The sequence below is a fragment of the Neodiprion lecontei genome, chromosome 2, assembly GCF_021901455.1.
Source record: "Neodiprion lecontei isolate iyNeoLeco1 chromosome 2, iyNeoLeco1.1, whole genome shotgun sequence".
NCBI classification, from domain to species: domain Eukaryota; kingdom Metazoa; phylum Arthropoda; class Insecta; order Hymenoptera; family Diprionidae; genus Neodiprion; species Neodiprion lecontei.
The window spans coordinates 3016520-3040553 of record NC_060261.1 but is presented as its reverse complement, the minus strand read 5'-3'; the positions used below and the strand labels follow the sequence as shown (position 1 = coordinate 3040553).

Below are 24034 nucleotides of genomic sequence, written 5' to 3'. Positions count from 1 at the left end.
GCTGGGATCAAGTCGGTGAAGGGGGAAATTGTAAGACGATGATATGATAAATGAGGAATTTATTTATGATCTCGTCAAATTTTTAACGACATGTTTACACAAACACGCGGAATAATATTGTTTATATTATATCTTAGCGAATTTTCATTTACCTGGAATACCTAATAAATTCAGGGAATGTGATCGATACTGGCTTGAGAATTTTACGCGATGTCTGTATATACTTGAATTTTTGAACCAACGAAAAATAATGTCAACAGCTTTGGTGTCGGGAAACGGAGGGGAAATCCTAAAGCAAATCGATACTCGGCCAATTCGCATGTTTTTCGGGGTAACAAAGGTTGCGTCGAGTTTTGTTTTTTTTTTCTTTTTTTTTTTTTCATCAGAACTGTTACATGGACAATTTCACACAGGCTAAATCCGTCTGTATTGATGCGATTCAGGGATAGATTTACTGGAATGTACTTGCATTTGTGCAACTTGGGATACATTTCATTGGTTTATATTTGTCACATTGTTTACGATTGGTCGATTCTTCAATACATACTTGAATAATTGTGGACCACGAGGAAAATTTTTCGATCTGTGAAATGTATCCTGAATTACAAAAATTCGGGATAATTCATGTTAAATGTGCCTTGAATTATATAAATGGAGGCTGATTTAGCCTATATGTACTCCGAATTGCATAAATGCGGGCGGATTTAGACAAAATGTACCTAAAATTGCATAATTTCAGGCTGATTTAGACTAAATGTACCCTGAATTGCATAAATACAGGCTGATTCAGACAAACCTTACACCGGATTGCATAAACGCAGGCTGATTCAGTAAAATGTACCCTGAGTTTCATAAATATAGGTAGATTCAACCCAACGCTAAATTGCTCGTTCACGTAATATTTCCTGCACGGAATAATCCAGTATCACGTTGATACGTAAGAATTATGTCCGCACGTGGCAAATAATGGTTATACAAACAACACAGGGGAACGTTAAATCTGTTTCATGTGAATGAAAGTGGAGGAGAGCCTAAGGAAAAAGAGGGTTGTCGCCGTATTCATTTGACGATAAGCAAACGGCGAGGCATCGTCGTCGTGAGTTGTGACAGAGCGAGGGCGGTATAGCCGCGGAATAAAAGAGAGAAAGAGAGAGAGAGAGAGAGAGAGAGAGCGATTGAATGAGAGGAGGGAGGAGGAGAGAAAGAAGGTTCATACAATTGTCCCTAATCGCGAACACGAGGTATAGCAAATTTCCGCAATCAAGATTACACCTCATCTCTTCTTCTCTTCGGCAAATTTTTTTCGATTTCCGTAAAAGGTAATTCTTTTGCGATTTTTGCTATCCCTGTGTATAATACACGTTATATGTGTATGTATGTATGTATGTACATATGTATATATATATATACACACACCTGTACATGCATTATGTCGAAGGGTGAAAAGAGAGCCGGGCGAGTGTAAATTTTATCGTAAGAAAAGCGCTGTATACATATATATGCGATTTCGCCGGGAGGGGGGGGCCCGCTGGGTTGGGAAAAGAGAATCGCGAGGGGGCGAGAAAGTAAGAAAGCACTCGACTGGCTCGAGCGGCGCTACGCTCCGACCATTCTGCCGATTTAATAACGTAAATTGTACTCCGGGCATTAGCAGTTCCGTCACGAATTTTTCTAAAGCACACTATTGAGTGTTCGCGTTCATGCCGGGAATACAGAGTTTCTTGAGGGGGGGGGGGGGGGGGGGGGGGGAGGGGGGGTTGAAACCACCCGACGTGCCCCCTTCGGCCCTTCGACGATATTCGTATCCCGTTCACCTGCCAGTTTTGCCTCTCGGTTTGACCGTGCAGCGAGAGGAATCTGTCGACGTTGGTTTTTCTTTTTCATTTTCTTTCTTTCTTTCAATTTTTTTTTTTCTTTTTGTCTCAATACTTTTCCTTTCTCTTCTTATTTCCCTTTTTTCCCCTCGAGGAACGTTGCCTTTTTGTCTTTCAATGGAATCCACCGGCCGCTGTTATAGAACGAGGGAGAAACAACGCACCGCAATGTGGGAAAACGGGGATCGGAATTTGCGGGGGTTTCTATGGGTCACCCCGCGATCCCAACGGCGATAGAAACTAAGTCGAGAACTTACTTTAGGCTCAACGTTTCTTCGAGACCATTTGAGGAGGACCCTGAAACCCGCCCATTAACCCCGTATAAACGAACGATGCGAAAAGCGGGAAGTAGGAGTTTAACAAGTTTTTATTCGGACCCTACTATCTCTCTCTCTCTCTTTCTCTCGCTCTGAAGGAGAGTTTTGGATTCGCGAAAACCAAATGACGTGGAATAATCATGCCACTCATATACCTATAGGTATATACATAGAAATCCGCTGGAGCGAAAAATGTAAAAATTGTCGGAAGAACCTTCGATTTTTTAACTCCGAAGAGACGAGACTCCGGAGTGCAAAACGCGTATTCTGGACAGGTATAGGAAATTTTGCAGAATCGTATTACCTCAAAGTGGCGGACATCAACTTTCGCCTCCGGTATATTTGCATGTGAGTAATGACCGTCTTGCGACGTGTCTAAAGTACTGCAGTAGTCACGGGTGTCAGGAATGGTGCTGCAAATAAAACTTGGGCGAGATCCCGGATCATCGTTGGATAAATCGTATGTTGTGTAACAAGGGGGAAAACTCGGTATTTTTCGGCCGAGCGTAAGTTTGCAATATGATTCGTAGGTGAGCCGAAGACCAATATTGAAAATACGCGACGCGAAAAGTCCGTTGCCTCCTTGTTGCGCACGATTTTTTACATAACAAGAGTATGTTACACGTTTTTTCATCAAGCACGAAACTGAGGTTAGGGTCGCGTAATGTCAGATTTTTTTTTCACTACAGCGCATGCGCAGAGTGCGGAAAAGACCACTTTCAACTCCTAGGACTTAAAAGTGGTCTTTTCCGCACTCCGCGCATGCGCATTCGCAGACTCACTCGACCGTCATAGAAAATGTTACTTTTTGTGCGGAAAACGTGCTCGCGTTGTATGACAGTACATTTTTACCTGTACTTTTTATCACGAGAGACAAGATGTGGCGAAGAATTTTGCGATTTTGAGGTAAGACTGGTGAAAAAATGTTTTTTGAGTGTGTAATCGTTAGTGAAAATCTCTGTAATTATGAGAAATCTGAAGATTTTGGGGTGCGGAAAAACTGAGACATGTAGATAACAAGAATCGTTGTTAGTGTGATAAAAAATAGTGTACCTATCTAAAAATAATGAATAATTGTGGAAAAAAAATATTTTCACTTTGCAATCGACGAATGATAAATCTTCCTTATCACGTGATACTTGTAAGAAAAATGGGAGGAAGATCTTGACGCAAAAATGTGGGAATCATTTTTGTGAAACATTTTCAGCCGATCCCCTTCGGCTGGGGGCGGAAAAGCGGCGTGTATTATGTTGTAGGATTTAGTGTTTCCCGTCTATTTCCAATGTCGGATGGTTTTTTCTCCCCCCTCAATTTTTCGGACGGCGTAGATTCGCTCCGCTTTACCCGCACCTTGACAAATTGGTATTTTTCGTCCGCTAGTCCGTGCAAATGTTCGGGAATCACGTGTCATAGCGTAATTCCCATATCCCGAAACTGAAATGGCTCGTTCGATCGCTTATTTCGTGCCCTCTGATATTACAGGGTTCTCAAAGTGTTTCAGTTTATCCCTGCAAACCCCCGTTTCCGCTGTTACGAATTTTCATGACGTATTACATATATAGGTATAAAAGACTCTCGCGAGGCTGATTAATGTCCCGGTAATTCGCCGAGCTCAACTTGAATAAAATACGCGTTAAGCTGATGAATTATCGCGCGACTCTCGTCTCATCCCGTTTCCGCCTTTCATTTTTCGCCACCTAAATTCGTTATGTAACGCCATAATCGCCCAAGATCCGAAAGTGGACATTTTCCGCTTCGTAAATTCGCAAATCATGCGACATGCGGTTTTTCTTCTTGAAAGAACAAGCGGCTTAAGACTGGCCATCAGCCAGCCCTCCAGCTTCCCGTTCTCACACTGCAGGTTCCAAGTTCATAGAGAAAAAAAAAAAGAATAATATCCAATTCGAATTTCGAACTACAAATTCAGATTCGTGATTAACGATTTTAAGGCCTTTAGCATTTTTCGTATTTTTAACCACTATAATGGATACAACGTTACAAATTTTGGAAGTTTGATCTTGGATTCGTTATCGGTGATCCAAAAAACCTCCGCCTACCAATTTCTACGAAAATCGGAATATTTTTAGATCTCTTTCCATCGTGTTAGATCGCCATTTTCGATTTCACAATCTGACTTCAGATTCGCGATTAGTGAGCCAAAAACCTTCACGGTACCAATTCTCATTCAAATCCATTCATCCATCCGTAAGATATCGTCATTTTTATTCAATTTTTTGGAATTTTATTATTTAAATACTTAAAAAAGTACCAAACCAGGCAAAACCAAAATCTAACCAGTTCTAAGTTCGGAAAAGCCGCGTCGATTGAGACCAAAATTATTGAATTTTAGTAACTCGTCCTCGAGATATCGTCGGACAAATAAATTGATAACATACATCTGCGCACGCAGACGTCCATTTAAAAATGATTGGTCGTGGTTCTCTAAACTTCAAAACATGGAGATCCAGTAAAAGCCAAACTTTTCATTTTCAGTATGATTACAATACCTTATTTTTCTCTACGAAAATAGAGAAACGGGAAGTTCAAAGCAAGGGCCTCAATAAAAGAGGAAAAACGAGGTAAAACTGGCAACGACCTCGCGCATTTCTCAGCTGATTGTCAGACGGTTTGCTTCTGCGGCCGGCATGCGTGGACGGAAAACGCATCCGCGATTCGTGCTGAATGGAGATTAACTCGGAGTCCCGCAACAGTGGGACATCTATAACGCAGGGTCGAATCATTTATGCAGCGGTTGCAGAGCCGGCGAGCAATCGAGTCCGTTGAATTCTGTTAATTGCGCTGCAGCCGATTGGCGGAAATCCAACGTGTTTTGGGTCCGTTTGTCCGCAGCGGATCGTGCCGGTTGAATGCCGATCATTAACACGTTTCGGATTATCTTGTATTCTATAATTCAATGGTACAGCCTGCAGCAGGATTTTCGGAAAAAATATCCACCGACGGGACGCGACGACGCACAGCTCGAATAAGGCTTAGTGCCTACGAACTGTGGCGATAATCAACCGTTAATTGCAACTCCGGTAATTCCGTTCGAACGGCGGCCGCAAAGCCGGCTACAAATGCATTATTAAACGCGATTAGAGAGGGCGAGGAACGAGAAGAGAGAAAGAGAAAGAGAGAGAGAGAGAGAGAGAGAGAGAGAGAGATAGTTTTCGAGAAAGGCGTTTCAGCCTCGCAATTTGTCATGCGAACGCATTACATTGTGAATAGAATTTATTTACTGTTAAAAAACGTATATTTGGATATGGCGAAATAAATGTTTTAGTATTATCATCAAAGGAACCCGTAAAATTCTTATGGAAATTGGCTCTAGGTCGAATTGGATGAATTTTCAGTAGGATTCTACGGGGTCCTTATAGTTGAGCCAAATAATGATCGATAGGAATTTGTTAATAGTTAACCAGTCACATTTGGTTGAATTAAAATTTGATAACAATAACGAAACATTTATTACGCCATATCGAAATGTACGCTTGTTAACAGTAAATAAACTCTTTTCTCAGTGTGCAAGCCACGCCACGTGTCAGTAAAATGCGTGTTAATTTTAGCCACTCGTCAAAGCGTGTCTCGCTGAAAATTCATTTTTCAGTATGTTTGTTAAAACTCGTAATGTACATTATAACGGTGTAAACTTGCCGTTTCGGACCCTCGTATAAACGATGTTGAAATTTGTGAATTTTCCCTCGAATTTAACGTTCAGGTAATGGAATTAGTCGGTCAGGGAGAGTCGGAAAGTTGTGAGAGGGAGGGAGGGGGAAAAACGAAAAACAAAATTGAATGTTAAATCAGTTTCATTCGATTCTCGATCCGAGCAGTGCAGGTGATAAATTAACCCGAGAATCGTGTTGCGAAGCTGTGCAAACTCGAGCCAAATTAAAAGGTCGCATATCACAAAGGGGCAAATCTATTCTGCGGTAGCAGCAGCAGCAGCAGCAGCAGCCAAGGGAAGGATGGAAAAAGATGGGTGTAGAAAAAGAGAGATAAAGAGAGAGAGAGAGAGAGAGACTGCAAGGTAATTTTCTTTTTATAGGTAGCAGAATGAGAAACCGCTCGCTCATTTAGATTAGACGAGATTCTCGATGGCACCGTAGAGGCGTCTTTGCGAAGTTATTTCATCGCAATTCTTCGTCTGGGAAAACATTGTTAGTAATTTAATTAAGATCTGGGAAGAAGGAGAAGACGAATGAGAAGGAGAGAAGCTGGCGGTGTAGGTTATAGCTGGAGCTATATCGAACTACCCAACTACCATCCGAACCTGGGTATACATGCCTTTCCCAACGTTGCGGGGGAAATTGTTTGCAGGAAATAAACTTTTCTTATTCGAGAGCTAGCTGCAAAAGATGTAATGCAAACAAGCAACGCCGCGCCCCGAGACGCTCAGAAATATCTCCTTCCGTTTTCTTCGCTCGGTTACTCGTCGCTCAAGAAATGCTGTCCTCGCTTTTTCCCTCGGTGGTGATTATTAATTCAAAAATAGAAGAGAATTAAGATCAAGAAGACAAACACGCCGCTTCAATTTTCCTCTACATTTCCGCACTCTCTGTATTTTACCTAATAATTAAGTCGAACAGCTTTGTTGTCAACTAATCTTTGAACGCATTCAAGATTTTGTCGTCAATTTATCGGGGTTAAACGTTAACACTAATTGTTTTCGCGCAGTTATTTTGACAAGAACTTCCTTGAAATTAGAGCCAAGAAAATATAATATGAGGTGAGGGAAAACTTTGTGCAAATGAGTCGATTTACTTTAACGGTACGTAAGATGACGACGAGGAGAAGTATCTGGTGGAAAGTTGATGAAAGATAATACGAAGTAGAAGAGAAAATGGGAGAGAGAGTAAAAAAACACAGTGTAATGATAATATTCGTTCGGATTCTCGGCCATTGTCGACCGTTCGTTTTATTCCTCGGTAGACAATAGGTCGTAGGAAAATCAGCGGAAGAAACATTCCTTTCACATTTCAGCCAAAGTTTAACCCCCGCCCTCCTCTTCCACCTTCCACCTTCCATCCAGTCTACAGTAATCAACGCACCTCATCCCCACCTTCGTCATCGTCTTGGTCGTTTTTTTATCTTCTTCTTCTTCTTCTATTAGTGGTTCAGCCTCGAGAGCAAAAGCAGGATGACAAATGTCAAAGGTGCAGATTTGTTAGAATATTTTTCATCGGAAATAAAAACGGCGCGAATAGAGGAACGGGGAAGTAAGTGAAAAGGAAGGAGAGACAGAGTGGGGAAAACAACTTTTGATTGCTATAAAAGGCGGACTTGACAGGCACTCCGAAATTCAGAGCGAAATTAAAACTTGGAGTAAGCTTCAGGATTATAACGCTTCGGGGGAGGGTGAAAATTATCCATTAGACGAGCGAGGAATCAAGCTGGAGAAAATCTCGCAACGTCTCTTTGGACTTCGCAGAATCCTTATGGAAATTGGCTCCCGGTTGAATTGGCTGGATTTCCAGCATGTAGTATAGTACGTATCCTCCCGATTCAAAAAGTTCTCATGTACACGCAGACGCGTGAAAAACAGGACATTGCAAGAATCGGAGGGTCTCGTTCTTCATGAGAAATCCGACGTCGCACCTCCTTCCGGTAAACCAGCGAGTTCGTGGATGGAATCTACGCGTCGATGGAATCAATCACATCTTCCTTCCTATCTTTGAGAATCGACCGAGCAGTTTTTTGAGTGATTTGTTTGATTTCGCGTCCCCTTGCAGCTTTATAATTTACAAAAATCACCAAGTCCATAGATATCAAAAAAATGTGGACACCTTTCTTCCGAAGCCTATATCTCGAAAACTACTGACTTTTGGGAATTGTGACCATGAGAACTTTTGATCGGGAGAACATGTACTATAATATACTGAAAATCCGGCCAATTTAACCGGCAGCCAATATCCACAAGCATTCGGCGGGATCCTTTGAAAGCGACCATTGAACAACTTACCCTACAGACACTTTGGCTTCCAAAATCCATACAATTCGATCGGGAACCAATTTCTATAAGGATTCTACGCGTGAAATTCCGTCGATCAGCGGCTGTGAAACCCCGTTTGGACCGAAGCAACAAGCTCTTGCAGTACAATTTCTTGAGGTTAGACCTGGGATTCTGTGCTCAGTGTTGCGGTCTGGATCCCCGAGTCTGTATTCAAGGTCGGTGAAGATCACACGCTCGAAACTAATTTCCCAAATGGCGATTAAAAGGCGATACCTTCGAAGCCGTTTCGCCACCCGGTATAAACATTAATATTCATCGAGTACTCAGACTAGGTACAAACTTCTCGCAGTCAAGACTTTAACAATAAATTACTGTGCACTCCTTTGTCTGCGGAAAATCAGCCAGCGCCAATCGACTTTCTTGCTCTGGGATTAATCAGTGCAGAATAATTGTAATGTACATCCGGTGTTTAGTCTCAGTCGGTTGATTAACACTTTGAATTTTCAACGTCGAGGGAGAAATTGTGACTACATTATTGGAATTAGATCCGTTTCTTGAAGAGGGGCTTTTACTTTACTGGGCCGAAAAATTTACGTTCCATTCTTTATCAATTTTTTATGCAAAAAATATGAAATATAGAACGTTGATATCTCCCATGCTTGCTAAGAAATCTGACAGGCACGTGTACAACAAATGACTTCATTAGTTGAACCGGAATGAAGAAGAAATGTTGAAAAGTAAAAAATATCTTATAAAGACCGCTTAGTAAGCATACCAAATATCAACATTCCATATTTAATATCTTACGCATAACGTGTTGATAAAAAAAGGCAGACATTTCAGACTAGCAAAGTAGAAACCTCCCATAATGAAATGAGAATGGTCGGCTTATAATATCTTAGCAGTTCACGAATGAGCTTGCGAATTTAACCCTTCGATTAAACACTCATCTGTAGCAGGTACAACATCGAAATAGATCAGTTTATAATGATTTAAAATGTGTAGGGACGAAACGATTAATAATAGTACAAAAAAGCATTTCCTCTTCCATTGGACTGGTGAAAATTGTCCGACCCTTGTTTAATGAAAGGGTTAAATTCCTACTGAATTGCCAGGGCTGTTCCCAAGATTCGTGGTCCGGTAACGTAGGTTTGTAGGGTAAGGAATGTATATTCGTGAAAAAATGTCTCCTCTCAAGTGAGGGGCGAGTCGTCGGCAGGGTCGCTAACGATCCGCCAACCCACACAGTGGAAACGGGCAAAGGACATGATGAACCTACTCTCCGAGTCGTCTTCGTCGTCGTCGTCGTCCCGTCGCGTCGCGTTGTAAATTGTGTTTCTGGTACAGAGACGGGCCTGCCATGAGGATCTTTGAGGACAAACAGAGAGACAGACACCCAGACAGAGAGGACGAAGAGGAGGGTGGAAGACTCGAGTGTGTTTTGTTGTAGGGCTCGTTTGCTTTGCACGGGCCATCGAACGCGCAGAAAAGCTACTGCCGGGTGACGACGTTGGAAGAGATAGTGAGTGACAAAGAGAGAGATGTGAAGGCGCGAGGGTGCGAGGGTGTGAGGGTGTGATAGTACGATTGTGCTTGCGTCGTTATCCAGGCATCAATCGCCTCCGCAACAACGATTCCTCCACTAAACTGACCGACACTGTGTTTCCTCTGGTTCCAGGTGAAGAGGAGTTACAGTCGGAGTCATGTTGGAGCCCAGATCCGAGGCGGATGGTCGCCTCTGCCTACGATGAGGACCTTCGAGGCCTGGGGGTAATGGCTGAATCTCAGCTTGGCGGCAAGATGAAACTTGCACCTGAGCTTCGCGACGTCCTGATCCTGATTCTAGGCCTCCTCTTTATCGGGCGGGTCCCTGAATCCCTGGCCCTGGACCTCGGTGAGTTCTCAAATTTTTACCCTGCACCCCATCCAGTTCTATCCAGGAACCACCACCACCACCACCACCGAGCTTCTTCGTACCGTGCCGACGTGCAATTACCGGTATTTTACTGGGAGTATACGTCGAGCCGAGTCGAGTCCTTTGTGTACTGCAACGCGTCGACGAGTTTCCGTGACTCGTCGGCATTGTGTGTACCTACATTCAGCAAATGAAACGTCAACCGCACGATGAATTAACAATTCTATCTTAACGCGGGCGTTTAACCGAGAAACAGACAAGTGGGCACCCTCCGCAAAATTCTACCCTACACATCTTCCTCCTCTAGAACACACCTACGCGTACAGGTATTATTATACATACCCTTGTCTGTTTCTTGCTACCGCGGGCTTTTTTACACGTCTTTTACACGGGTTTCGTCGCGAGAGTTAATTAACCGGAGCGAGTCACGCTGTGACACTGCCAGCCAACGAAGGAATCCTCCCACCGTGTTTTTCCATCTCTCGTCCTCACACTCGGAGAGATGTTTAGTCGAAATGACCATTTTTCAACTACGTTATTAAAAAAAAAAAAAAAAAAAAAAAAACACCTGTAGGCTTGTACAAATGGTTAACTTGACTGTGCGCATAATGGTTAAATTAACTACATAGAATAGTCAAAATATTAATTGCATAGGCACACAAAATAAAAAAAAAAAAAAACTGATTTGTACCAAAGACTAGATCTATGGATTCCCATGTTTTTTGATGTGCTGAATCAGAACGCGGAATCAGAAATAATCGAACACACTTCATTTTTTTTCTTTTCAAATATCAAAAAAACCGTCCTTAAAATCGGAAAATTTACTATGAAGGAGATCAGCATTATATATCGTGCTAAATTAAAAAAAAAAATGGTGTAAATTCAATCATTTCTAACCCCGGATTCGATTTCAGTAGGTTAAAGTACATGAGAATTATTAGGTCTAGTCTTTGGTACAGACCACGTTTTTGTGTATACCTGTGTTATTTTTACAGTTCGAATTCGGATTACATTTTACCTAGACACATGCCCGAGATTCCTTCTCATCTCGTCGGATGATACGTGTTATGTATTTCAAAATGATCGAAGACTTTGAGACTCATGCATATAATAACACGAACCTTTGGTCGACCTTTGATACGTGACATCAAATCGGACGCCGAATCAAAGATGCAAAATTCATACATTGTTGTTAACATCCCCCGAGTAAACATTCGTAAACACAACGGTTTCAGCAGCAGCTTATAATCGTCGATGAACCGTTTCGATTGCATCCGGTACCGTATGATTAAATTGTAGCAAACTGAGTCAATTAACTGTGCAGGGTTTCCAGTATACTAGAATCACGAAAAGCTGGAGGAGCACGTAAACCGGGGTTGAAATCAATAACACACTGGGGGTACAGAACGAACGAATAACCAACAGCAGTAGGGAACGCGAACGGTGGGAATGACGAATTGCGGACGTCGTTCACCACGCCGGGGAAGGACGCGCATACGTCACCAATGAATAGTTTAACACGGGAACAGAGCCGCACCTGCATCCCGAGCTCAAAAAGGTGGATGAAAAAAAAAAAAAAAAAAAAAAAAAAAAAAAACACACGCATCGCCTCCCTTCACTGATGAATTTTTCAATCGAACGGACGCGCTTCGCATTGCTCATTCCACAGTTTGTCTCACCTAACTCCGACGGTTCCCGGGTGAAACACGTGCACGCGTCCCCTCCCCCGCCCTTAGGAATTAGGGGTTGTAACTTGAACACACAGAGACACGCACGCACGCACGCACACGTTACAGGACACGGGAACGACGGAACGCGATGGACTGCCGCATGGGGGTACCGGAAGTTGGACTACGTAATGCCTTCCAACCGTTCCTTCTGGACCGAAACATTTCCAGTCACCCTCCTATATCCCCTTATTGCCATCCCCCCTCCCCCCCGCTACCCTCGCTTCGCTGCAGGACAGGATTCGTTCTGCTCCGACTAATCCCGGGACCACGGCTGCATTCTGCAGTTTTGAAACTTCCCCCGAGCTAGCCAGCTAGCCAGGCATTGTAGCGAGCCGGTAACTTGAGTGCACTGCACCTCCGCATCCCACCGCTGCCACCAATTTATCACACGGCCTGAACGCTAAGAGAAATTACCGCCCGGGCAATTTTTATAACTTTGTTCGTTCGTTTTTTCTTTCTTTTTCACTTTATCGTCCATTTTCAGTCCTCCTTTTGCCATATTGTCTACTTTCTCTCTCTGTCTCTCTCTTCTCTCTCTCCTTCACTCTTTTTTCCTGCTCTATATTTTTTATTCCTAGAAGAAAAAGAGGGAATAATTAGTCACTTGAATAAATTCTCGTTCTCTCGTTATATTCACTGCTGGATTATACAATGCGCCCCGGTGGTTACCTTCACTCGACTGAATATGTCACCTACCTTCTCAAAAGTCTTTAAATCGCATATGACTGCTTGAACGAAGTTACGAAGTTGCTGAACTTATAATATTACGTGCAACTGTCGGAAATTATAACGTATGAATTATTATTGCTGATTGTTAGAGAATTACAAAGTTATAGAATTTCCTGTCACCTAATTCTTTGTTCCTTTTTCTTTTTCTTATGTGTGTGTATTCCAGGGCAATGTACCGTGGCCCTGGGGATGGAAAATGGGGAAATTCCTGACGACGACATCACGGCAAGTTCCATGTACGATCCAAGCCTCGGACCGAAGCACGCAAGGTGATTAAATAAAACTATACTTATGCAAGTTTTTGTCCGTCTGCGATTGCACCCTTGCTGACCTTGCTTGTATGTTCGCTCGAGGGTTGTTATCACATTTGTATCTCCGAATGTTTACCGATCGTGTAAACCGCTAGTGAGGCTCGTTTGGAGGGCCGCCGGATGGCGGATATTTGCAACCTGGTTTCGGTTATAACGGTCGCGGGAACCGAAAGCAACTGTATAAGCAACAACAAAGGAAACAAGACAAACAAGAAGAGGGGGTGGGTCATTACGGTCCAAACTACAAGATACACACGGGGAGCGCTCGAGGAGCCTTATATATCCACCCCCTCCAACCCCTCCGCCCCACCATCACGGTGTGTATAGCTGAAGCCAAGAAGGACTGCCCTACAAATTACCCCCAATTTTGTGTAAATTCCCGAAGCTCGCCTCAGCATAATACCTGTATTAGGCAAGCGGGGCCGAGCTCTTACCGGCAATAAATCTGTATTAAAGCAGTATTTTGCCAAACGGTGAAAGCTCCCGGGCGTTAACGGCTCCGAGACAGGCACGAGGTACGAAATTTTTCAGGCCAATCACTGACCTGTAATACCGCTTTCACAACCCTTTTTTATACAGGTATACTATACCTATTTTGCGTATGGATACCTCAAAGAATTTGGTCACGGCCCAACTTCAAATTACTATACTTAACACTCGAGATTGGAACAGGGTGGCTACACACCTTGAAAACCTGGAAATCTTTCAGGGTGTTAAAAGGGGTCATGGAACAAACCTGGAATCGTCGGGCAATTTTTAATTTCGTCATCGAAAATACTGAAAGTATCATTTTCTATCACGAGAATTGGAAATAATTTTTTGAGGTAACAAGTTTTTAGATTTTTAGATAGAATTTTATTCCCCCAAAAATTTGTGGCCATCCTGTGAAACCTTTGATTGATAATTTCCTTTGTAATTAACACGGTTCTGTAAAATATATTTGCCAAATCGTCACTTTTTTTTTATCATTTACTTGTATCGAAATTTATTGTATCGAAATTGCAAAATGACTATATCCAGCGAAATTGTATTCCGCGCAGGATGATTTTTTCTCTTTCAAGTTTTGTTTCTTTACTTCGTCGAAATTCTGATTTTTAACCGAGCACCATGAATCCGAGCAAGGGATGAAAAATCGATAATACTGTTCTTAAAAAACACGACCACCCTGGTCCCTTTTTTACCTACCAACCGAAACATGCGTGCCTCGACAATTTGCAGAGAGTGGGTTGGGGTTAGAAAGTGAAAGCTTGCGCTTTGAGAAAGTTTTCCATTTTTTTTTTTTTTTATTTATTTTTTTTCTCCCTTTTGTTTTTCGTCCTTGCCCCTCGGTTTTCATCCGTCTACTTATTTTCTCGCGCACTCAGACTGGAATCGAATTTTCGCGTTCATGCGGACTAAGGACATATGGACAAAAAAGAAACTAAGAAAAAAAAAAAAATAGATCGGGGGAAACTGAGGGGTAGGAAAAAAAACCCTGGAAAGAAAGAAATAAACGACCGATCGGTTGAAACGATAACCGATCTTGATTCCCGTAAATTCTTGGGACCAATTCCTCAGCCATCGAGGCTATATATACCGTATAGCTTTCATCTGTGCTAGAAGGGGTGGATAGTGGATACGGTGGAGTCCGCGTGCAGGAAGGGATGGCAAAAACTGTGTTTCTTGTCGCGTTTCCGGTATATCTAGCATATACCAAGCTGCGTGTCTACATAGGTATATGTATACATGCCCACCTAAAAGGTACACACATGCACACACAGACACACACACTCGTGCTCACATGCATACATACACAGTCACGTAAGTATACCCAGTCAGACGGATGATCCGCAGGTCTCCTCGAGACAAATCGAGGCCTTTATCAAGGCAGCCATATAATAGGCGGCATTGGTAAGAATCGAAGCCCGGTGACGTGCGAGCATTACTCAGGTGTTGCCGGGCGGGTAAAAAAAAAAAAAAAAAAAAAAAAGAAAGATGGTCGTCGACTTATACCTTATACCGATGGCTGCAGGGCAGCAAATTCGATGGATGAAATCGGAACCTGCGTCTGGTGGCCCGCCACGTAGCACGTATCGTATGGCTTTCACCGCTGCGACAAATGGTCGGCAACCCACCCTTAACCGTGCGATGGTGGTGTCATGTCGTGGGGATGAAGCGAAACCCCGAGCGTGCATCTGTACTACCTTTGTATACATACGTATATGGACATGTATTTATATATATATGTGTGTGTGTGTGTGTGCGCGTAGTATATACGTAGAAATGTATGTATTGTACATATCTACCTAATATATAATGTATATACATGCACGTGCGTGTGTTCGTGTGTGTGTGAGGTACGCAGATGCGGAGTGTGTCCCATTTGTAACTATCCACATGTAGAGACGTGTCGCTCTGCCGCGTATCGTATCGTATCGGCAACGGTTTCCGCCACTTCCTGTACACAGTTCCGTATTTTCAGGGGTTGGAAACGGCGAGCTGAGTGTAGGTAACGGTGGGGGAAGAGAGACGCGCACGTGGTGGTGGTGGTGGTGGGTCACATGATTTACGGGCGAATCCTTCGCGTGGCGCATCAACGCAAATAACGCGCTGGTACTCGGATACACACATTGATGCGCGAGGGTATAGAATCGGTATAAGGGCGTTGAAAGGAGGGGGGGATTGGGGTGGAGGCTTGATATTGTGTCGCGGAACCTAGAGAGGCTAACTCCGTATACACCCATACCAGCTACGTCGCGTACGACGAAGGTTTGGCATAAATCTCGAACGCGAAGAAACGGAAAAAAAAAAATAAAAACGAACCAAAGCGTCATACGTACCGTTCTTTTGATAACGAAACTCGCGCATCCCCGTCCCCCCTCCCCCTTCGCCCCTCCTTGCACTTTCCTAGAGCGCTTGTGTTGGAGGTATAATAGGACTATTCAACGGGCACGCACGAACAAGTACAAGCAGAAGTTGGTGCAAGAAGGGGGTGGAGGGGGTGTGAGACGTCACCCTGACACGGGCCTGAATTGGAAGAGGCATTACTTCACCCTGTCACCACCCTGGTTCTTGACAAATCCTTCTCGCTTTGCTGCTCGAATCACTGCGTGAAATTAAAATACCTTAAACAACGGAAGTTTGACGCGTGATTTGACAAACTTTCAACTTCGTCTTCGATCGTTACGTTTCACTCGTACGATTGTATTACAGATTTCTTTTTTCTCTTCTTTTTTGTTTTTTTTTTTTACTTACTATTCAGCCCGAAATTCGGGCATACCGAAGGCTTAACAATCCTTAGGTGTTGTAACTTTAGGAACCGTAGGAATTCGGGTGAGAAAAACAGAAGGGAGCGAATGAGACAAAGAAAGAAGAAGAGAAGAAAAAAAAAAAAATTGAAGAGGGAGAAACCGCGACAAATTCGGAGAGCCTCTTGCGGTGAAATTGTACGGGTACTCGGTGCGAGAGATGCAGTAGAATCGGCCGGGATAGTTTTGACTCGGGGGGTGGAAACTGGGCCACGTCAGTCGAAAACTTTTAGGCAGATAGTGCGGAACTCCTCAGCCGGGCCGCATCCATTATCCATAATATATACCGGCTTTTGGAGAACGGTGGGAAAAGCTCCGATGAATATCGTGAACGGGTCTGAATTCACGCAACGTTGTTGTATTTGTTTTATTTTTTAAATTGTTTATTAATTCTCTTCTTCTTTGTTTATCGTAGAGAATTTGATTGTCCCGTGTCGTTCTTTTGATTCGGAAAACATCGCCGGATTTCCTTTCGATCGGAATAAAACCGTTTTCCAGGAACACCTCTCTCGTCCGCGCATCGATCTGATTCGAATTCCCGTATAACGAGAGGTTAACGAAAGTCACGAGACGCGATTTTGGGAATTCTTTTATCCACTCGCTCCTCGTTAAGCGTATACTCGTATTTCTACACGCGCACACATCCCTTCAATGCCCTTTATCTCAAATGCCGTTTGAAGAATTCGTCAGGCTGACTGGCCTTCACCCTCAACCTTTTAACGACGATCTTGTCGTATTCCGCAGATTGTATGTCAGGCTCCCCGATATGTATAATACTCGTTGAGAGTCCCTTTCTCGTTTTTATTTTCAATTACTCGTATCTTTCTCCCATCTCCTTACGCAGTCGAAAGGCGAAATCAAGAGAAAACAAATAAAAAATAGTAATAATAATAATAATAATAAATAAACGATATTCAAATACACAAATTCAGGGTTTGATAAAACGAGTAACGGCGACAAAAGGAAAAAAAAAAGAAAATTACTAAATTGATAAGTAAAAGGGAGAAACGTACTCCTGGGGAAGGGGGTGGGGGGGGGGGGGGGGTGGATTTCGGCTGAGTATAAAAAATCGTCAAGGGGGACTTGAAGCAGGAATTTTTACGGGTCATTTACCTGATGGCATATTTCGAGGCCGCGCATTTCTGGCGGGCATATTCAATAATACCGTACGACGACCAGCAGCCGCTACAGGACACATCGGGATAGCCGGGGTGTCACACCCTCGTGAACCCTGACCAAATGTAGTTGGCGAATTGAGGTGGAGGTGGAGGTGGATGAGGGGGGGGGGGGAATGTGGCGACATGCCGATCCGTGTACGATACACGAAATTATCGTGCAACGTTGAAAAGCAACCCTTGGGGATGCTGGAGAGATGGCGAAAGGCGGAGCTTTCGGATCAATCTGCGTGTGAGAAGAAGCGAAACGTCGATTTGTTTCGCGCGTCCGATTGGTGAGAATAATTTCTACGATATTTCGGGAATCGATGAACAAAAATTTGCCGGAAATCGTTGTTACGTATATGTATTATTTTTCACGACGAAATAAAAAAAATTAACTGCATGAAAGAAATCGCGACGAAGAAAGAAAAGAAAAGCCTACATTATTGTACAAATTCGTACGTGAAAGCTTAGGTTTAAAAAGAAATGGTACAAACTTTTCGCGTAGACTGTGTGGATAATTGTAAAAAAAAAAAAAAAAAAAAAAAAAAAAAAAAACTGGTAGGTCTTACAATTACAACATCAAAGAACACATCTACAACCTTGGGTTAATCGAAGAAATAACAATTATTCGTGGATAAAATATCGCAGAAAAATATTAACTTTTATACAACAAGTAAAAACTACAGCGAAAATGCGATTAAAAATTTTACAACGATCGTCTACATGCAAAAACTACACGAAACTGTACAAAAGTTTCCGTTTAAAAAACTACGATCGTGTTTTAAATTTCATTGAAATCAAAAGCGCCAAAATAGAAAAAAAAAAAAAAAAAAATAGGTGTGGATATTTTTCAAGAAAATCGGTAGTAATATTTTTTTTTTTTTTTCTTTTTCTTCTTAACCACACCCGCTACGAGGGTGGGGGAGAAGGGGGGTCGAAATATTACCGAGGGACATGAAACACCCCCGATCGATAAAGAATTCCACGTTTTTTCGCCCCCTCCCCCCCCCCCCCCCACCCCCCCCCGCATTCCTCCAGATGGTCCATACACGCGTACCACATCTCGGTATTCTCTCCCCTTCCTCTTCCAAGATTTCTCCGCTATCTGCACACCGGGAGCGGCGATGAGATTACCTTATTTTTTGGGGGATGAAGGGAGGGAAAGATCCGAGTGGATGAAAACCGCCGAGAGTGTATCTGCTCTGTAAGGGAAGGAAATATTTCCAAAACTTTCGGCCGAAGCTCGCAAATTTTATCAAGTTTGAGCCGAAAAATTTTCCTCCGCCCCTCCGAATCGTACCTAGCCCCCCTCCCTTATTATACTCCTCGCGACAATATCGGATCAAAAGTTTTCCGCATCTGTGTAACGCGGCTATGGGTGGGTGGTAATAGACTTCTGCTCCTCCTGAAACCCGGCATGGTGCTCCAAGTATAATACAGTCTTCTAACTTACCGGTAGAGACGGTTTTTGTCTTCTTTTTGCAGTACAGCGTATAAAACGTATAAAATAATTTTTCTGATACAGATCTGATGAGTAATTTTTCTGTAATTAAGTATTAAAAATTTGATACTCAATTACAACTGCTAAAAATAAAAATACAACACACTGTAATTGTTATTAATCAATTCTCGTAGATTACACAGAAATTATAAGAAACGTATTCTGACGTGTAGTTTTGCGAGTAATTTGATCTAAATGGTAGAAAATTCACGAAAATATCAGTCAGCCATATTTAAAAATGAATTGCAAAGTGTGGCAACGTCGGATAAAAAACTTTTTTTCCATTTATTAATTTTTTTTCCTCTCAAATCGTCGTAGTTGTTTCAAAATTGAGTTGTTTCGTTCCTCATTTTTTAAATTTATCAATGAAACTCAACTAAACATTGCCAACAACAGACATCTACTACATGCGCTGTTGCCAGATCTATTTTACGCGGGAAAAAATACTTGAGTCAAAAAACATTTATTTATCGTTACTAATGAATAAATAATTAGATTGATCCGATTAGAAGTGATCTTAGGTAACATCTAAATTTCAAATATTATTTTCCATGTTCACATTTTTCATTTTAGTCAAAAAAAAAAAATATGTTAGATGACTTTATTATCACTCACGGGTTACATACTGTCCATATATTACCTTGAGATAAAAATGTGTCTCACACGTGTATATAAAACAATGTATATATTAGACAGCCGGGGATTCAAATCGTGAGCATATTATTTGACTGAAGAAATGTTTATTTATTTTACTTTTTTTTTTCTTTACTTTCCACCCCCTCGCGCCTGTTTTGTATTCTTGCGTCAAACTTCTACGGGGTCCGTGTCTCTCAGCTGCGCAAAATTCAGCCCTTTTCCACGTGTCCGTCACGTCGTGACTGGAATTTCGATTCGTAAAACGGAATGTTGAATGAAAAATGCTCTTGAGTGTGCCAGAAAGAAAAAATACTTTCATACGTGTACATAATACGTATATACACATATTTTTCTCGTTCAACAATAACCGGTTCTGTAAAAGTATTTTCATACTCTGAAAACTTGTGAAAATTCAGTTAAAAGCTCGTTTCGTTCGGATGCGACTCGAAATAGAGTGAGTGAGGGGGAGGGGGGGGGCAACAAAAAAAAAAAAGAACGAGTTCTCGAAAAATCACTAAATTAGGATGATTACGTGAGGAAATGATCCTGCGAAGGTTCAGGCGGCTAATTAACAACCCTGTCTATATGCCTGTAACACACCCGCTCACCTGCCCTTTATATTTATAATCCTAACCCCCCTCCCTCCCCCTCCCCGTCCGATTTCGCCTTCCCTCGCGTGTAATTTAACGCCAATTAATATCTCCGCTGCCTCTTCCCGCACTCTTTTCATTATTACATAAACGACGCGCCCTCTTCTTTCGACCCTCAAGAGCAGCACGCGATTTTCACCCGACAACCGTATTTGTGAGAATATTTTTCGTTCGGTGTTGATCCGAATTTTTACATTTTTTTTTTCTTCTCTCATTCGTTCCCTGTTAAATATATTTTCAAATCGACACGTTCAAGCGCATCTGTCAACCGTACCCACGTATCTGTGTAATAATTTCATTAATTTTTCACATTCTTGGCACAAAATATAACCCGCGTTTTATCTCCGTACACGCAGAAGACCTCCCCCCCTCCCCCCCGCACCCCCCCCCCCCAGGATCTGGAGATGAAAAATTGCAACGAAAAAAAAAAAAAAAAAAAAAAATTAAAAGCCACGTACTCAACGCAAACGTTGCACGATAATATATCGCGGAGTAATGTATAGTATAATGTGAAAATAAAACAGCTGGCGAGGGTGGCGGAGGTGGGAGGAGAAAGGGGGGAGGGGGGAACCGAAACAGAATTAGTAATTGAAAAAGAAGGGAGCATAAAAAAAAAAAAAAAAAAAAAAATGGGGAAACAGAGAAAAAAAAGTCGAAAGAGTCAGCAAAAAGCTTATCAAACGTGAGCGTGAACCGGGAGAGTTTGGGGTTGATATACGCGTGTCAGAGGTGGGTGGGATAGGATGGATGAGACGAGGAGGGCGAGGTGGAAAGTGGCGTTATGTACCCACCCAGAATCTGTTGGAATAACGAGCTCGAGAGGAAAAGTACGACGGTCGGATGGTGAAAAAAAGGAGGGAATAAGGGGTGAAAAAGGGGGGTGTGGTATCCGTGTACGTGAAAAAACAATATATATATATATATAGAGTATAGTATATATTGTCTATAGTGTATAGTGTGGTTGTACGTATATTAGGGTGCTTCGTTTGAGACGATTATTTTTTTTTTTGCTCCATTCACGAAATATCACTCTAAGCATCCAAAAAAGAATTCTCACCAAAGATGAGCTCTTAATTTTAATTCTGAATACTCGCTAAACGACTTTGAAATTTTCCCATTTATTTAACACGTAAATTTCGATTTTTTTTTTTTTTTTTAATTCAATTATCTAAAACAACGCGGCATTTAGGGATATTCAATCGGCTGTAGATGTAAATTACAGGGGATTCTTTGCTCTTTGAAAGCACCTACAGCCAATCTATGTTTGGTGAACCGACTCGTCAGTAATAAGTCTTAAAACCGATTTTTTCTCTAATTTCATGGTTTTTTTCATTTTTCTCGTGAACCACTAACTTCACAGCAAAATTGTATTTGACTTCTTTGTAGAAAATTAAATTTCCTACAAAAAAAAAACGCCATGTAAGCCAAACCCGTAAGGCTAGTAGTTTAAGAGATACATCCAATTGAACATTGAAAAATTCAAAATATCCTCGTTTTAGCCTAGATTTCAGTACTTATTCATTAAATTATTGTCGAAAAAAAAGTAATTACAGTATCGCTGATACAAAATTGTCATTGTCATCATTATGATTATTGTTGTTATTATTATCACTAATTTTTTTTCAGAAAAAAAATTGAAATTTACGCGTTAAATAAATGGAGAAATTTCAAATTCGTTTAGCGAGTACTTGGAATTAAAATTAAGAGCTCATCTTTGGTGAGAATTCTTTTTTGGATGCTCAGAGTGATGTACCGTGAATTGAGCTAAAAAAAAAAAACAAATATTCATCTCAAACAAAGCACCCTAATGTAATATGTATATATGTATATATGGTGTTACACCAACGCGATTGTCGCGCGGCGGGCCGCTACGTAAGCAGAATTTCAAAGAGCGTTAAGATTTAACGGGTGAATAAAACACGTGTTGAATCCCGGGCACCGTTGTCGTCATCATCATCCTCCTCCTCCTCCTCATCCTCGTCGTCGTCGTCGGATAGTATAGGCAACTTGCCCCGCGTCTCCACCCCCGTTTTGCATATTAATTACCGTTGATCCATGTAAGCGGTGCTTACGCTTGCCTCTTACATCCAAATTGCCGAGATTAACATTTTTGCGATGTACAATACGTCAAGGCAGGCCGATTTTTCGTTGCAAGAAATGTTTTGTTTTTTTGTTTTGAGCCGAGGGGAAATTTTGGTGAAGTTTTTTTTTTTTTCTACGTTGCTTCATATTTCGAAATCACAAGAAAACCTGTAAGACAGGAAAGAAAGCAATAATACGAAATTTTCATAGAATTATTCATATTTATGGAAATAGAAATAGTGGATGGATAATTAAAAGTATTCATTTTAATGAAGCATCATTCTTTTTTTAATTTGGATTCAAGTTTGAAGTCAGCGAGGAATATGTTATTGAATATTTAATTTTGAACAGTCAGTTCTGGTAGAGAAATAAATGAGTTGGCATACTTGAATGAGAAAATCTTACGCCACAGTTTTTACTTCAATATTAAATTATATACATTTCCATGAAAAATTTTAGCTTATATACTTTTAACATCGCGAGGAGAGAAAATGTTCATAATTCTTATATCTGTTGACTTATTGAGCTCAAATTCGGATCAAATTCTATCTCGAGGGTTTTGTGGACTCGAATGGTCAAAATGTCAGAAGTTCTCATTCGTATACGATGGGAAACTCTTGAATTACACCGTCAAGAAATTAAAACCGAAACTCGTTCCCCTGACTAATGAACGTGAGAAAAACCGGAGCTTCCCAGAACAAAAAATGAAAAAATTGCCTAAATTAAGGAGTCAGACAATCTCGAGTGTAATTGAACATCGAGCTTATCTAGCAACAGGTATAAGTATAGTATAATCTACCTGTCCATGGGGTTAAATGGTAACGGGTTCTCCATTCGAATAGCCTAATTACTTCAGTTATGTGATAAGAGGTAGTGAAAGCGGTCTCGAACTTATAATTAAAATAAGAAACGAAAAAAAAAAAACTAAGGAAAAGGAGGGAAAAAAATTAAATTAATGAATTCATACTCCTTGTATGGCAAAGCGCTGCGGCTGACTTCGCGTGGCCCAAGAGACAGATAACGAAATACTTGGGTCCTTTACTGAATACAAAATATACCTCATTCAGGGTTAGTGGTTGTATCTAAAGAAGAACCGAAGCCATGTGAAGCAAGGAGTAGGTGGCGTAGCAATATGAAGGCTGGTTCTGGACGCAGATTCCTGCACCGACATCTTATCGACACTCCCAAGACACAAACCTTTTTACTAGTATATTTCAGACCAGAACCCTTTTTTCTACGTTATTCTAGATTTTGCGAACATTTGTGCCTTGGGAGTGTCGGTAAAATGTCGGTTACGGGAATCTGTATCTACAACCGGTCTTGTATTACTATTTATACAAAATATTTGCCTGGCCCAGGGTTACAGTACATTATACCTACAGGAGAATCAAAGCCATGAGAAGCAAGAAAGAAGCCTGCCTAGCTTACTTAAGTAACAATACAAGGCCAGCTCTGGACACAGATTCCTGCACCGACATTTTATCGACACTCCCAAGTCACAAACCTTTCCACTAGAATATTTCAGAAGCGAACCCTTTTTTTCTAGATTATTCTAGATTTTGGGAAGGTTAGTGTCTTGGGAGTGTCGGTAAGATGCCGGTTACAGGAATCTGTATCCAGAACCGGTCTGATATTACTACTTATAAAAAATATGCCTGGTTCAGGGTCACAGAACATTGTACCTTCAGGAGAATCGAAGCCATGAGAAGTAAGGAGGAAGCTTCCGGGCAAATCGATACCCTAAGCCTTGATACGTAACAGGCAGGCCGCACAATACGGAGAGAGTGCGATTCCGCCGTTATTGACAATAATTCTACCCCATAACGGGCCTTTCACCCGACACCGAGCAGCTCGCCTGTATTTCACTAATTCGGTAAGATCCCAGGTGT

The 24034-nt window shown here is 41.8% G+C and overlaps 1 protein-coding gene across 2 annotated transcripts in view; it reads left to right on the top strand.

Moving 5' to 3' along the window:
- Positions 1 to 24034, top strand: part of LOC107220155 (discoidin domain-containing receptor 2-like) — a 111540-nt gene that overhangs the window by 47583 nt on the left and 39923 nt on the right. The window contains exons 2-3 of one of the 2 annotated variants that reach the window (XM_046731510.1): positions 9823 to 10038; positions 12685 to 12787. In XM_046731510.1, the coding sequence (XP_046587466.1) occupies positions 9873 to 10038; positions 12685 to 12787 (269 nt within the window). In that variant the 5' untranslated portion in view covers positions 9823 to 9872. Of the gene's footprint in view, positions 1 to 9822; positions 10039 to 12684; positions 12788 to 24034 lie in introns of those variants that run through there. The other variant, XM_046731511.1, reaches the window with a different exon arrangement.